This window comes from Penicillium cosmopolitanum, assembly GCF_028827165.1.
Source record: "Penicillium cosmopolitanum strain IBT 29677 chromosome Unknown utg000003l:1.0-3747932.0:1.0-3751027.0, whole genome shotgun sequence".
NCBI lineage: Eukaryota > Fungi > Ascomycota > Eurotiomycetes > Eurotiales > Aspergillaceae > Penicillium > Penicillium cosmopolitanum.
This window is the reverse complement of record NW_026622673.1, coordinates 177,894-190,335: the sequence shown is the minus strand read 5'-3', so window position 1 is coordinate 190,335 and position 12,442 is coordinate 177,894. Positions and strand designations below refer to the sequence as shown.

Below are 12,442 nucleotides of genomic sequence, written 5' to 3'. Positions count from 1 at the left end.
TCCTAAAGAAACAACGGCTCCTGAGACCCACACCAGCTTAATTCCACTACTTGGGACGATTGGGGGAGAATGTGTTGACTATTGACTACTAGTATGAAGCACTGACGCTCTCTAAGAAGTGATGATGTAGATACAATTACAGTTTCATTATACTATGGTCATTAGGATAATCAATCTCAGATCCATCTTCTCAAAATGTGCGAAGATAAGATTATGGTGCTGGCGGGATTATTCAATTGGTCGTCATAAAGTGCGAATGACAGTCTCGATAATACGAGGAGGGATAAGGGGCCTCACAATGATCTGTCTTCAATTGGACTCTAATGAATGCCTCGTGATCCTTGTGACTCGTTCCTAACTGCTTGTCGTTCAGAGGCCTGCATTTAGTATTAGTAGGATGATTAGAACTCGTCTTAAAGAAAATGGCTTTTTGTTGAGATCCTGTGTAATACGGGATAATGATTGATCTGATAGTGCTCCTGAAGAGAGCAGGCGAAGAGAGAGATTGTTACGTACGGTACCTTCCTGGAGCTCGCCTTTCTCCAAGATATGGAAGATGACCTCCCGATCGTTGGATGTCCCGAATTCATGCTCAAGAGTAGCCTTGCTGGCTTCATTATGCATCCCTTGAGGTCCATGTCTAGTAAATTTTCAAGGTATCGTTAGCAGGTAGCTTCGCGCCTATAGGGCTCTGTTGCCGACGAGGCCAAAATTTAATGCCCGTGCCAGTATATATTCTTTGACATGGAGCAATATACAAGGATTCAGGAGCGGGCACCTACTGATGTGAAGAGTAGATCTTCCACACATCCATCACCTGCTCAAGCGGGATTGAATGATATGTTTTCCATTTCTGCGCGGTGACTATGTCCGCAACAAATATGACGAAGTCCTCAGTCTGGCCCTGATAGAAAACCTTGGACTGTCTTGTAGTCCCTCCGACCATTGTGGTTGAATATTTGTATCTCTAGACACAAATAGAGCCTGTAAAAGAGATGACAGAAGATTATTTTCGGGCGCAAAAGATTAATAAAATATTTTCCGCGGGCGGGGGGGCTATCAAGTATTGCAAAAGTCCGTTAACTCCCCCCGTCATGATGATGCGACCACTTCCCACCATAAGATGCAGGGTCTAAATAACGACGAAGCTATATGGAACTGCAAGCGGAATCTATTTCCAGGTATGACCATGACATGACTCCCCAAGCATAAATTGATGGGGTCGAGTGCTGGGATATGCCATAAATAAAAGATTGGTTACAAAGAACGAAACAACAGCTGGCTAATCAGTAGACACTAAGTTCAGCTAGGTAGGGAATCCTACGAAACTTTATTAACTCCGCGTCAAATCATTTCCTCTCCTCCAATATTTGCCCCATCTCCCGTTGTCTTCCAAACATCGAGTGGGCGCACTTTCACCCCATTTAATGCAAATATGATAAAGTCTATATAGATTGACTGGGCTTTTATGTGGCATTACTTCAAGAGTAACTCTATGGCCTACCCATGACGAGCAGCCTGCTGAATAGCGGCGACAGAGGGTTCAGCGATTGGCTGTACCCTGGCTGTGATACTTTCTCTGAAATCTTATCTTTACCCGAGACGTCATATGGTTAGCTCACCCAAAGATACAAGACCTCAGTTTTGCCACCGCCATGCTACTATCATTTCAAAGATAAAGAACTCGCTGATTCCAAATTTATGCTGAATTCTTATTTTGCACATTGTCACAATGCAGATCCTAAACCAAATGAGACTCACACGAGGCGCGCCAACAAGCCTGTTGGTAAGTCGCTGCCGCCAAGACAGTATGGCCCGCACTACAAGATCAGCTATCTTCCTTCAACACGAGTCCAAGGGTATGGCAACCAACACAAAGGATCATGAACATGATACCAAAAGGTCATCGAAAGCCGATCCAAACCAAGAAGATTCGAACAGCAAAGTTAAATATAGTGAGCATGGCTCTGCTCTCCTGTTGTCATGAACCTTATGCAATTCGGATTGATAGCTCACAGATATATAATTGTTTAGAACTGCCCATGCCGTCCTCCGTAGCTGATGAAACCAAAAGTCATGATGAATACTACAGCCTCAAAATGCACCGTGAAGGACCTAATACCGAGAGTGGCGAATTGGACTCTAAATCAAAATCGAAAGAAGTCAAGGACCATAATAAAGCCATGGGTAGCCGTTATGATAAGCGCTAAATTTGTTTGATTCACCAACATGGTCCTCCTCTTTTTGCTAGTATTATCAGTTCCGAGGACAAATTTTGCTGGCGGGAACTCAAGATCGAAGAGCGTCTGCATTCTTGAAATTAAATCATTTGGACAGGGTCAACAGGCTCGGTGCCTTCACTAGGGTGCTGAGAGGCCAGTGAGTTGATTGCTGGCATCCAGTCCCCAAGAGTGATAATTCGTTCGTTTGAGTTTACGATGTCTTGATTTGCTATCCATAATGAGAAATTAGGGCTCATAACCTCTTGGTAAAGTGTTGTGAGATGGATGTGTTGTCTGGGAATTCTGTTGTTCACGACCGGTATTAGAGGTACAGGTCTGACCCTAATTCATGGGTAGTTCGTATCAGGATGACAAAATAATATGTAAACTCGGGCTCCTGAGAATTGGAGCTTCCTATCCCACACGTCGGACATGGCTAAAATTATTCCAGTGGATCTGAGATCCACTAAAATTGGCCTCTTTGCCATGAGAGCAGCCCAGATCGAGAAGGCCAAGCCCGTGATTTCCTACTGGTGTGAGTCTCAACCCCCTGGAAGTTGCAGTAGATATTGGACCTTACTGAATCGCCAATATCGCAGGCAAATTTCACATAGTAAATCAGATCATCGGACGGGGTCTTCATAATTCCAACGATGAAATTCAAATCTACATCACCAATCTGGTGGATAAGCTTGAGCAGGTTCGCCGAATCCCCCAACTCGACCCCTTACCTGCTCTTTACGTGACTTACAACGACGCTGTGGAATAGTTCAAAAGCGAGCATTCTGGCGATGAATTGGTGGTGGATAGCGTCGCGGCGAGTGCACTGGTGAAGTGCTTTGGGTTGGAAGTCTTTGCTCTCGCTGAAGCTGCTATGAACGCTAGAAAGGTCACGAAGTGAGCTCTCAAATGTTGCCTGTGGCTACCAACATGTCTCTTCTCTGATTTTACTAGGCAAACCGCAGATACGTTACAGGTGGCGGCTCTATTTCTCGAACTACGTCAAATCTGGGGGGCTCTGGACCCGAAGATTGCCGGAAGGATCAAGTTCGGAAAGTATCATGCAGTCCGAATTATGAAGGCAATAAAGAATGGTGAAGATCCCAATGCGACGAATCCTGTTCCGGAAGAGGAAGAACAAGAATCAATCGCCAGTCAGGATGTTCGAACACTCGATGGATCGGTAGCGGAACAGCCCTCTCCATCCAGACAGCCGCCAATCGAGGAAATCCCAGAAGAATCCGGCCATCTAAAAGGGCGGGAGCTGACCCAGCAATTGTCTCTTGATGAATCGCTTCATACTTCCCGAGTTTCATCCCTTTAGTGGCCGCCTGCAACGTCGAATTATGATATTCTTTCTGTACTCGGCGATATCCCTGGTTCTCCTGCGCGAACAAAGGACATCAGCAACCCACAACTAGGAGACTTAGAACTCTCCTCATTCCCGGGGACAATTGGGTACTCTTCATCAGTGCCAAACCTACCAGGTATTCCCGGGGCCTCAACCCTCAGCGGAGCCGATGCCTTGCGTACCCTGCACCCCTTTCCACCACCAGCCATTAGTTCTTCAGTCGCCGTACCGGCCCCAGCTTCCTTCGATGAGCTATCGGGCGCTAGCTCTCATATTCCGCATCCTACAGCTGTGCCGTCCGGTCCACCTCCAGTTCTACGTGCATCTCTGGCTCATGTGCGCACTGGATCACCAAGTCAACCATCACAGTCAGTCGACGAACAGTCTATCTCTCTGGCACAGAAACATGCTCACTGAGCGCTCTCTGTGTTAACATTCGATGACGTCGACACGGCCATAAAGGAGTTCAAGCACTCTATGAGACACCTGGGTGCAGCGTGTTAATATTGCTCTTTTTAAGTCATAAAAGCTAAGGCAACTAGATAAAACTACCCCCATTATACATTGTGATCGCAGTGATACCTTAAGGATCCCCGTATTAGCTGATATTGAACTACTCGCGTGGAATGGGATCATTATTCCTCGGGAGATTCACCACCCATCCGAATCAGTTCCTCGTATGCCTTCTTCTTGTCCATTTTGGTTACGCCAGGACTATTCTGAGCTCTTAAGTAAATTAGCGTTGTTAGCCATATCACATCACTGTAGCCACTTTCTTTGGTTTCAGCACTGACGCTTTAGGTCCAGCAGGGACTTTGCTTAAGTCTTTGTTTTGACCACCTCTCTAACATTGGATAGCATTTTGCAGGACTGGTCGCGGCCAATGTCTTGATCAAGCTGTACTTGATCGGGTCCCTTTACCTCATCTGAGACATTTGGGCTGTTTAGTCCCCTGCATTGAAAATTTTGTAATTAGCGTTGCCCATAGACCCTCAGCGTTAGTTGCCAATTAGTCCACTAACGATTCATAGCATCCAGGTTCTCTTCAGTATTGGACATGTCGGGGTTCCTAGCTCATCAGTTGACTTCTGAATATATTTGTTCATTGATAATAGCGAACAATGCGCGAATAAAATCGTAACGCCTTTATACCTTCTGATCTGTATTACAAAACTAGCGTGTCGTGTTCGTCACGCACGCGTCATCTTCTGCCTTTAGGCATATGACGTAATTCATCACGGAAAGAAGGGAATTAATACAGTCTGTCAGAACGTCGTCGTTACAGACGGTCTAGTACGGGGATAGCTAATTGAGTACTTGAGAGTCTTGATTTTGAATACTATGGAAAGTACAGTATATATGCGATGCGGGTTTAGTAAGATCGTTTAGAGTCATGCAAACATGGTTGAAAACAGGCTTATGGGGGTGCTGAATATCCCTCCGGCGCACTAGTAAAATTGCGACCCTCCTTGGTCGACACCATACAGAACTGTATGGTACGAGGGACACTTCAAATTAAGACTCCTTGCTATCTCATTGATGCATGCTAATTAGGCCTACAGCTGCTCCGACAAAATAGTATCGCAACCAAGTATAACATTACTAGTCGATTACACCGTCCGATTGCTTGGCATTATATGACGAACTGAAGAAGTGGTCGAATACAACTAAGACCCTTCGGGACCGGCTTATTCATCATTCACCCAATTTGCTCCTAGTATGGTGTCATAACACGCCATAGTTCGAATATAGAGACCCTGAGATCGTTCAACCGATCTTAACAATCAATCAATAATCTGATTCTATCGGACATGTTCAGTACTAGCCAGTACATTAATTCCTCATACTGACATTATAAGTAATACACTTTGTAAGCGTGATTTGTTGTTAAATAACTAGTGTAGTGGGGGAATCGCTCTGGTGATGTCAGGTGACGTTGTAGGCCTTAGGCCTTACATGCAGTATATAAGCCCTCGATAATAGTTAACTCACCATCCACCTTTCGGGTCACCAATGTTATCCTCGTTATTCGGATGCACGCTGCGGTTATGCTAGGGGCTCGAATGCTCTGAATGCTGTTTTCTCAGTAGGGCACCGCTTTGTCTACTACTCTCCTGCACTCTGCGAGTGTGGTGGTTTTGTCCTCTTGCGATCGACCCGTCTGCCAACGCAGACTGCCAGCGAGTATTCCCATCTTTCACTAGTTAGTTTTTTCGAGGTGTTTTAAATTGAGCAGACTTTCACCTCCTTCCATACAATCCCCTAAATGACGATAGTGACCGAATCATGGTCGCAAAAAATAGTGGGCCATTCACGAGCTATTATGCCTCGTCCATCAGGCAACAAAGAAATGATTGATCCCGATCGGGACAAGCTGTAACTTAATCCTGACATATTGCGTCATTGACACCTTTGTCTATCTGGTTGTGGCAAATATATATACAGAAAGCCTGATTCAGATGCGGTTTATGTCCTGTGCTTGTTCACATCTTGAATACAATCTCAGAATGGAACCAGGAGACAAGAAATCGTGTTCCGTGGTAAGACTTTTCTATGTCTTATATTGAGCAGAAGTGCTAATCACATTTTCCCAGCCACTCTCTGGATGTGAAAAGAATCACAAGTTCAGCACATCTGAAAAGCGGCCTCATGGAGATCTACTCGGGAACAATCCAAGGTATTTGTGATGCAATGTGATGCAACTTTATGAAAGGAGTTCCGACTGACAACCAGAAGAATCGCACTTACTTTGATTCCGATGATCATGCTGTTTCCACGGCGCATCAAGTAACCAACGAAGGTGCTATTCAAACTGGAAGAGTCCAGCCCGATCGCGAGAGAATTTCCATCCTTACTCCGCAACCCAACCTCCTCTCGACTCTTCGAATCCCCATCTGAAACCAGAGCTCCTAGATGCGCTGAGTTCACCACACCACTAAACTTAACTCGCGACCCGGCGCAGGGTTTTCACCTCGCGCAAGAAACCTAGGAGTTATCGCGCCAGAACCGTCTTAAGCCCTTCCTTCACCGACCTCCCCACTAATCCCTCGCACATTATGGACTTCGCACCCTCCCAGTCAGCCGAAGAGGCTGTCCGTGCCTCTGCAAAGAGAGCCACCGACCTCTTCGGCTCAGAGTACCTAATGGTCACGCCCTCCATCACGACAGACGGTTCGATCGGCTTCTCCTACCGACGAAAGGCAGAATACGAGCACGTGAAGGAATTACCCCCAGTCCTCGCCGCGAAGCAAGCAGCCGCAGCAAGCAGCCGCAGCAAGCGTCCCAAGATCCAATCCGCGCAGCAAGCCCAAGGCTCCGGAGACAAGAGCGGAGCATCAATGCCGCTCGTCAAGCGACCACCGCCGGGAGCAGGAGGCGCCGGTCTAGCAGGAGGCAGCGAGTATCAGCCAAAGAGTCTGATCGCCAGACCCTCAGCAACCAAGCAACAATCGCCAGATTGGCACGCGCCGTGGAAACTGATGCGCGTGATTTCCGGCCATCTGGGCTGGGTGCGGGCACTGGCGGTCGAGCCGAATAACCAATGGTTCGCAAGTGGAGCAGGCGATCGCACGATCAAAATCTGGAATATGGCGACTGGAAACCTCCGACTCACCCTGACGGGCCATATCTCGACGGTGCGCGGACTGGCGGTGTCGCCGCGACACCCGTATCTGTTTTCGTGCGGAGAGGATAAGATGGTGAAATGTTGGGATTTGGAGACAAACAAGGTTATCCGCCACTACCACGGCCATTTGAGTGGTGTTTACACGCTTGCTTTGCACCCGAATCTCGACCTGCTCGTGACGGGTGGTCGGGACGGCGTGTGCCGTGTCTGGGACATGCGAACTCGAAGCAACGTCCACGTTCTGGCGGGCCATAAGGGCACAGTCGCGGATATCAAGTGTCAGGAAGCGGATCCGCAGATCATTTCCGGCTCTCTGGATGCGACCGTGCGGTTGTGGGATCTTGCAGCTGGAAAATCGATGAGCGTATTGACGCACAACAAGAAGGGTGTTCGTGCGCTTGCGACCCACCCGACTGAATTCACCTTCGCCAGTGCCAGCACCGGTAGTATCAAGCAGTGGAAGTGTCCCGAGGAGCGTTCATACAGAACTTCGACGGCCAAAACGCCGTCATCAACTCGCTGGCGGTCAATGATGAAAATGTCATATTCTCCGGCGGTGACAATGGCTCCATGTGCTTCTGGGACTGGAAGACTGCACATCAATTCCAATCTATCGATACGATGGCCCAGCCTGGTTCCCTCGATGCTGAGGCGGGTATCATGGCGTCGACATTCGATAGGACCGGTCTTCGTCTCATCACCGGCGAGGCGGATAAGGCTATCAAGGTGTGGAAGCAGGATGAAAATGCCACACCTGAGACTCACCCTGTCGCCTGGGCTCCTATTTTAGGTCGAACCCGGTATTAGAGCGAGATGGTGCTATGCTTGGCGCGAGTCTCCTATAGACGCACCTTTTGTTCAGAGTCGAGTCTCCTTTAATACCCTTCCTTCCTCCCTACCTACTTGGCTGCTTGGTCTCATTTTCGTCATCTCCTTTTCTATACGGCACTATATGGAGTTTAGCGGGGTTTGTAAATTGTCCTGGGAGATTCAGTCCGGGGAATTGTGGAATTGTTTACTGGAAAGTGGATCAAAAGAATAATATCTCATGTACAAGTACTATATACAATTTTCAAAAGAAGTTGTCAATCCACGGGATCAGCAATACACATACACATCTACTAGTAGTTACTTAGGTACGCACCTACTTAGTATCCTGTCTAGGATCCTTCTGAATAAGGGTATCACAGTATGCAATTAACCACCACAGCCCTCATGCCGGTGGCGGCAACACGAAAACAAAACTAGAATAAACACCAACAGGAACAAAACTCCCATAATGTACCACGAGTATCACTTCCCACAAATATATCATACTTGTTCATACAGAGTCCACCTACCCACAAATGGAACTCACTGCTCAATCCCCAACCCAAACCCCTTAGCCTCCCCATCCTCCCGAAAAGCAGACCTAACATTCTACGCCGCAACCCTCAACCGAACCTTACTACTCCGATCACTACGGGTTGGAATCGTCGACCCACCAAGCAAAATCTTCGAATCCGCCCCCTGCTCCAAAGCCAGAACGCCCGAATTCATCAACTCCATAGCCGCAAACCCCAAAGCTCGCGCACGAACCCCGGCTCCCCACTGCCAAGAAGGAAATCCTTCACGCCTGCACCCGCTGCACCGGCGATGGCCACGGCCGCGTCCGCAATGCGGCGTGCTTCGGCGATGTCCACACATCGGGATTATTTCCGGTAGTGCGGCTTCGTTCCTGATCTGCACCAGCCTCATACCACAAGAGACACAACCGCGCCTGCGTGGGTTGCGTATATTAACAGCGCTTGACTGGAGCACATCTGCTGCAGCTTCACTTATATCCCATTACTACCTATCTGCCCCATTGTCTAATCCTGTCTTGACTCTGGACTGTGGGTGGCATCCCCCGCCTGAGAGCTTTCCAAGTTCCGATTTCCCAAAAGCTATAGCTTCCCATCCCCACCTTTATAGCATCTGCCTACTCGTATCGCTCACGATGGTGGAGCCGGAACTGCAACATGCTCACCGATTGTCGGCTGACAAACAAATCGTCTCGAAGGCTGAGATTCCTTTGAAAGAACGTTTCTTCCCTTACTTTCAACGTGAAATCACTGGTATAGTCCGATCCCCATTAATACAGAAGCATATCCAAGAGCACTTACCCGTAAATAAAAATAGATAAAACTAATACTCTTCTTTTAGCCTTGCAGGAGAAGATGGATGGTTTCGCTCATGAATCGCTAGTCGATGGTGAGCGTGCTGAAGTCACAGATCACTGTTTAGCCGGAATCGTGTGGCTATCCAATGAGGTCAATGATGCAGCGAGCTACATTCCTACATATGGTCAGAGGGTCTATGCAGAGGTGCGCAGAGTTAACAATATCACTGCATGGGGAAGTTGCTCTTACCTCGTCAAGGCAATCAAAGCCCTGCAGGACAAACTGAATGAGACGCGTACTGTATTCGAACCTCAGTCTCAATTAAGCTTCAAGACCAAGCAGAATGCCCCTCTCCATCTCTCTCTCCGACGTCGCTACTTTGGCCACTGAAGGCTGTCGCAGTATCCCAGGCGACCGCTCCCCAGGTACATCGTCTATCGGGTTTCTGCCAACCAAAGTTCGAGTGACCCATCCACCCCCTTCAATGAACCAGACAAACAGCGGCAGGAGTGGCCAGAAGTTGAGCCAACTTCATTCCTGGGAATCTCGCCCACAGAGGTGCAGGCTAAATCTCAACTAGAGTCGGAGCCTGTCCCGGCATTCGCAGCTAGTGGAGTATCCTCTGTCTCTGTTGAAAATCATCACAACCTCCACATAATGCTCCCAGCTTTGGGTTCAACGTCTACGGTTCCTGCATCTATTACCTCTCTACGGCATTGTATCATTGACATGACGATTCCAACACAGACGGGAATCCTTATGCTAGTCTGACTGTCAAAGGCGTCCCAGAGAGCTTGCTGATTTGCGGCCAAGTAAACGGACCAGCATATATCACCGAGGTAGAGCACAGTATAATTGTGGTTTCATGTCGCCAATTCCACATGCACAACTGTACCGACGATGACGTCTACATCAGTTGCTCGAGCAATCCCATCATCGAAGAATGTTCCAATGTCCGACTTGGCCGTATACCAAAGGCATACGTAAGCTTTACATTCTACTCTGTTCCCGGATATCCATTCTAATGCTCCTATCTAGGCCCTGAACCATGACCACCTTGATAACCAAGACCACTGGAATGAGGTTGAAGATTTCAAATGGATTAGGCCTGAGCCCAGCCGGAACTGGAGTCTTCTGGGCCCTGGCGATGTGGTTCCGGAGGAAGTCTGGGTCGAGATCGTTCCCGGTGGACCGGGGTGGTCCCTGGAGGATATCCTTCATGCCATCAGATTGGTGAAGACATGAAGTGTCTCCCGAATATATGGTACAGCCGGCTGAAAAAGTTCCACTCGAATTAGAAGTTCCTCTATCATTTCTTTTCACATCTTCGGCATCTTTCATCTTTCATTACCCTTAATACACACTTGATGCGTCAAAAGGAGTTTACGATCTTTACGACGTTTATTTTCAAGATATCGGACGTTGCGCCTAGGTCATTTTTTTGAGCCAGGCCCACGCCTTGTTCATCCTTCTCAATCATTTATGGCACGACTGAAGTGATGATTCAAAACTTGGTCCTCTATGTACTAGGTGGGTAGGGGAAATAAAAAATTCCAGCTGCTGTCACTTCTAAGTAGTAACCAAGTCTGTCCTTATTTAAGTCTTGACATGGAAAGCAACGACTCGATTTTCCAAGTTGGAACCAGAATCATCGATGTAGCGGAACTTTCCCGAACTCATATATCCTGCAACAAAGTTAGTAACCAGCTCCGTGAGAACCTGAACCTGATCACTTTACCATTTACCATCCTGTGTAAGTAAATTATTATCACTGAAGTTGATGAGAATATAATCATTCCCCTCTTTCCGATTAATAGGCACAAGGACCAAAATTCCTTCACTTCTCGTTCAGCAGGAAATTATCCTGCGAACCGCCAATATGCGCTCTGAACTTCAACAGCTCCTCATCAACATTGTAGTGCGAAAAAGTTCAGTACTGCGCAGAATTAAAATGCAAATTGAGCACATACTTTGGCGAAGCTAGCAGCTTCGCAGAATAGGTCCAAGGGAGAGCTTTCGAATACGGAGAGCGCAGCATTAACATCCAACGCGGTGGTCAGATAGATGATTCTTTCATGTGCAATGTTAATAGAAAAGGCCAGTTGAAGCCCGTGCGGAGTACTAAGAAAATGATGCGACGTTGACAGAGACCATGTGGTTCGCAGAGCCTCTTATCCACAACCTAGATATCGCATTTTATCTTCTTTGTCTTTTTTCGCCATGTTGACGGCCGTTGAAACACGTCGTCGGCGCTTTTCTGCGGACCACCGGGGGTGTTGAAACGGTGCCAACAGTGAGGGAGGCTTTTTGATATACTCAATCATCAAGAAAAAGCCGCGATGCCTCCGAATACTGCATCAGATCAATGGGTAAATGTTGAACCAGCTGAGATCTGAGGTCAGCGGTGTTGAGACCCTCACAATTCGCAGCAATCATTACATCAGGGCAAGGGTAAGGGCTGAGCACAATGCTATAAGTACCCGAACTCTCGCCAGCAGAACGGTCGTTCTCAAGCATTCCCTTGTCATCCTGGAGCAAAGAATATCGAACACTTCTCGACTTCGCCAGCTGCTCTCTTCCAGTATGGACTGACCCGACCCCGAAATGTCATGCACTTGTGATCGAACTGACCTGTTGTATCGCCCGTAGTCCGTCTATGCTCGACACTGGAATCTGTTAACGACAGGTAAGTTTAGTTACCCGATCATTTGAGACCATGCTAACGTGGAAGATGTTTAATATCAGTTCCGTCTCGGCTGTTCCTCTCGGAATTCAATCAACGGACCTGGAATGGTCTCGATAATAAACTCAGCCCCCGTAAACTACCTACTGATGGTTTATCATAGATCGAAACCATCCACTACCAAGCCGAGTTGACCAAACTAGAATGCCGCGCGCAGCAGTAGCTGGCAAAGTAAGTTTCGATCAGTATGGCAGTTTTGAGAGTAGTTAGCCTGTGCTGACGATTCTCCGTATAGGAAGCCGATTGTTTTACCATGGGCCAGCCCATGTCTTGTGAGTTGCCCCACGCGTTGCCACTGCCTATTCCCAATGCCCGGGACTGCATTTTGAGCCTCAGTGCGGAATCTATCTGTTTGTGGCT

General features: G+C 47.7%; 5 protein-coding genes across 5 annotated transcripts; 4 read left to right on the top strand and 1 right to left on the bottom strand.

The window, feature by feature from the left end:
- Positions 1 to 320: 320 nt before the first annotated feature.
- N7509_000277 (SBDS family protein) lies at positions 321 to 946 on the bottom strand (the record flags this gene model as incomplete). The annotated part of the gene is made up of 3 exons (XM_056624924.1): positions 321 to 377; positions 517 to 640; positions 783 to 946. 3 exons carry the CDS (start codon positions 944 to 946, stop codon positions 321 to 323), a joined length of 345 nt encoding a protein of 114 aa, XP_056493506.1.
- A 786-nt stretch (positions 947 to 1,732) lies between these two features.
- N7509_000276 (uncharacterized protein) lies at positions 1,733 to 2,210 on the top strand (the record flags this gene model as incomplete). The annotated part of the gene is made up of 2 exons (XM_056624923.1): positions 1,733 to 1,955; positions 2,035 to 2,210. The coding sequence occupies 2 exons, from the start codon at positions 1,733 to 1,735 to the stop codon at positions 2,208 to 2,210; spliced, it is 399 nt and encodes a 132-aa protein (XP_056493505.1).
- A 498-nt stretch (positions 2,211 to 2,708) lies between these two features.
- N7509_000275 (Vta1 family protein) lies at positions 2,709 to 3,990 on the top strand (the record flags this gene model as incomplete). The annotated part of the gene is made up of 5 exons (XM_056624922.1): positions 2,709 to 2,757; positions 2,822 to 2,922; positions 2,992 to 3,119; positions 3,177 to 3,405; positions 3,547 to 3,990. The coding sequence occupies 5 exons, from the start codon at positions 2,709 to 2,711 to the stop codon at positions 3,988 to 3,990; spliced, it is 951 nt and encodes a 316-aa protein (XP_056493504.1).
- Positions 3,991 to 6,629: 2,639 nt separating this feature from the next.
- On the top strand, positions 6,630 to 8,005 carry N7509_000274 (WD40 repeat domain-containing protein; the record flags this gene model as incomplete). The annotated part of the gene is made up of 2 exons (XM_056624921.1): positions 6,630 to 7,586; positions 7,646 to 8,005. The coding sequence occupies 2 exons, from the start codon at positions 6,630 to 6,632 to the stop codon at positions 8,003 to 8,005; spliced, it is 1,317 nt and encodes a 438-aa protein (XP_056493503.1).
- Positions 8,006 to 9,176: 1,171 nt separating this feature from the next.
- Positions 9,177 to 10,584, top strand: N7509_000273 (TBCC domain-containing protein; the record flags this gene model as incomplete). Its single annotated transcript, XM_056624920.1, has 5 exons — positions 9,177 to 9,294; positions 9,383 to 9,639; positions 9,742 to 10,012; positions 10,087 to 10,322; positions 10,378 to 10,584. The coding sequence occupies 5 exons, from the start codon at positions 9,177 to 9,179 to the stop codon at positions 10,582 to 10,584; spliced, it is 1,089 nt and encodes a 362-aa protein (XP_056493502.1).
- Positions 10,585 to 12,442: the final 1,858 nt, after the last annotated feature.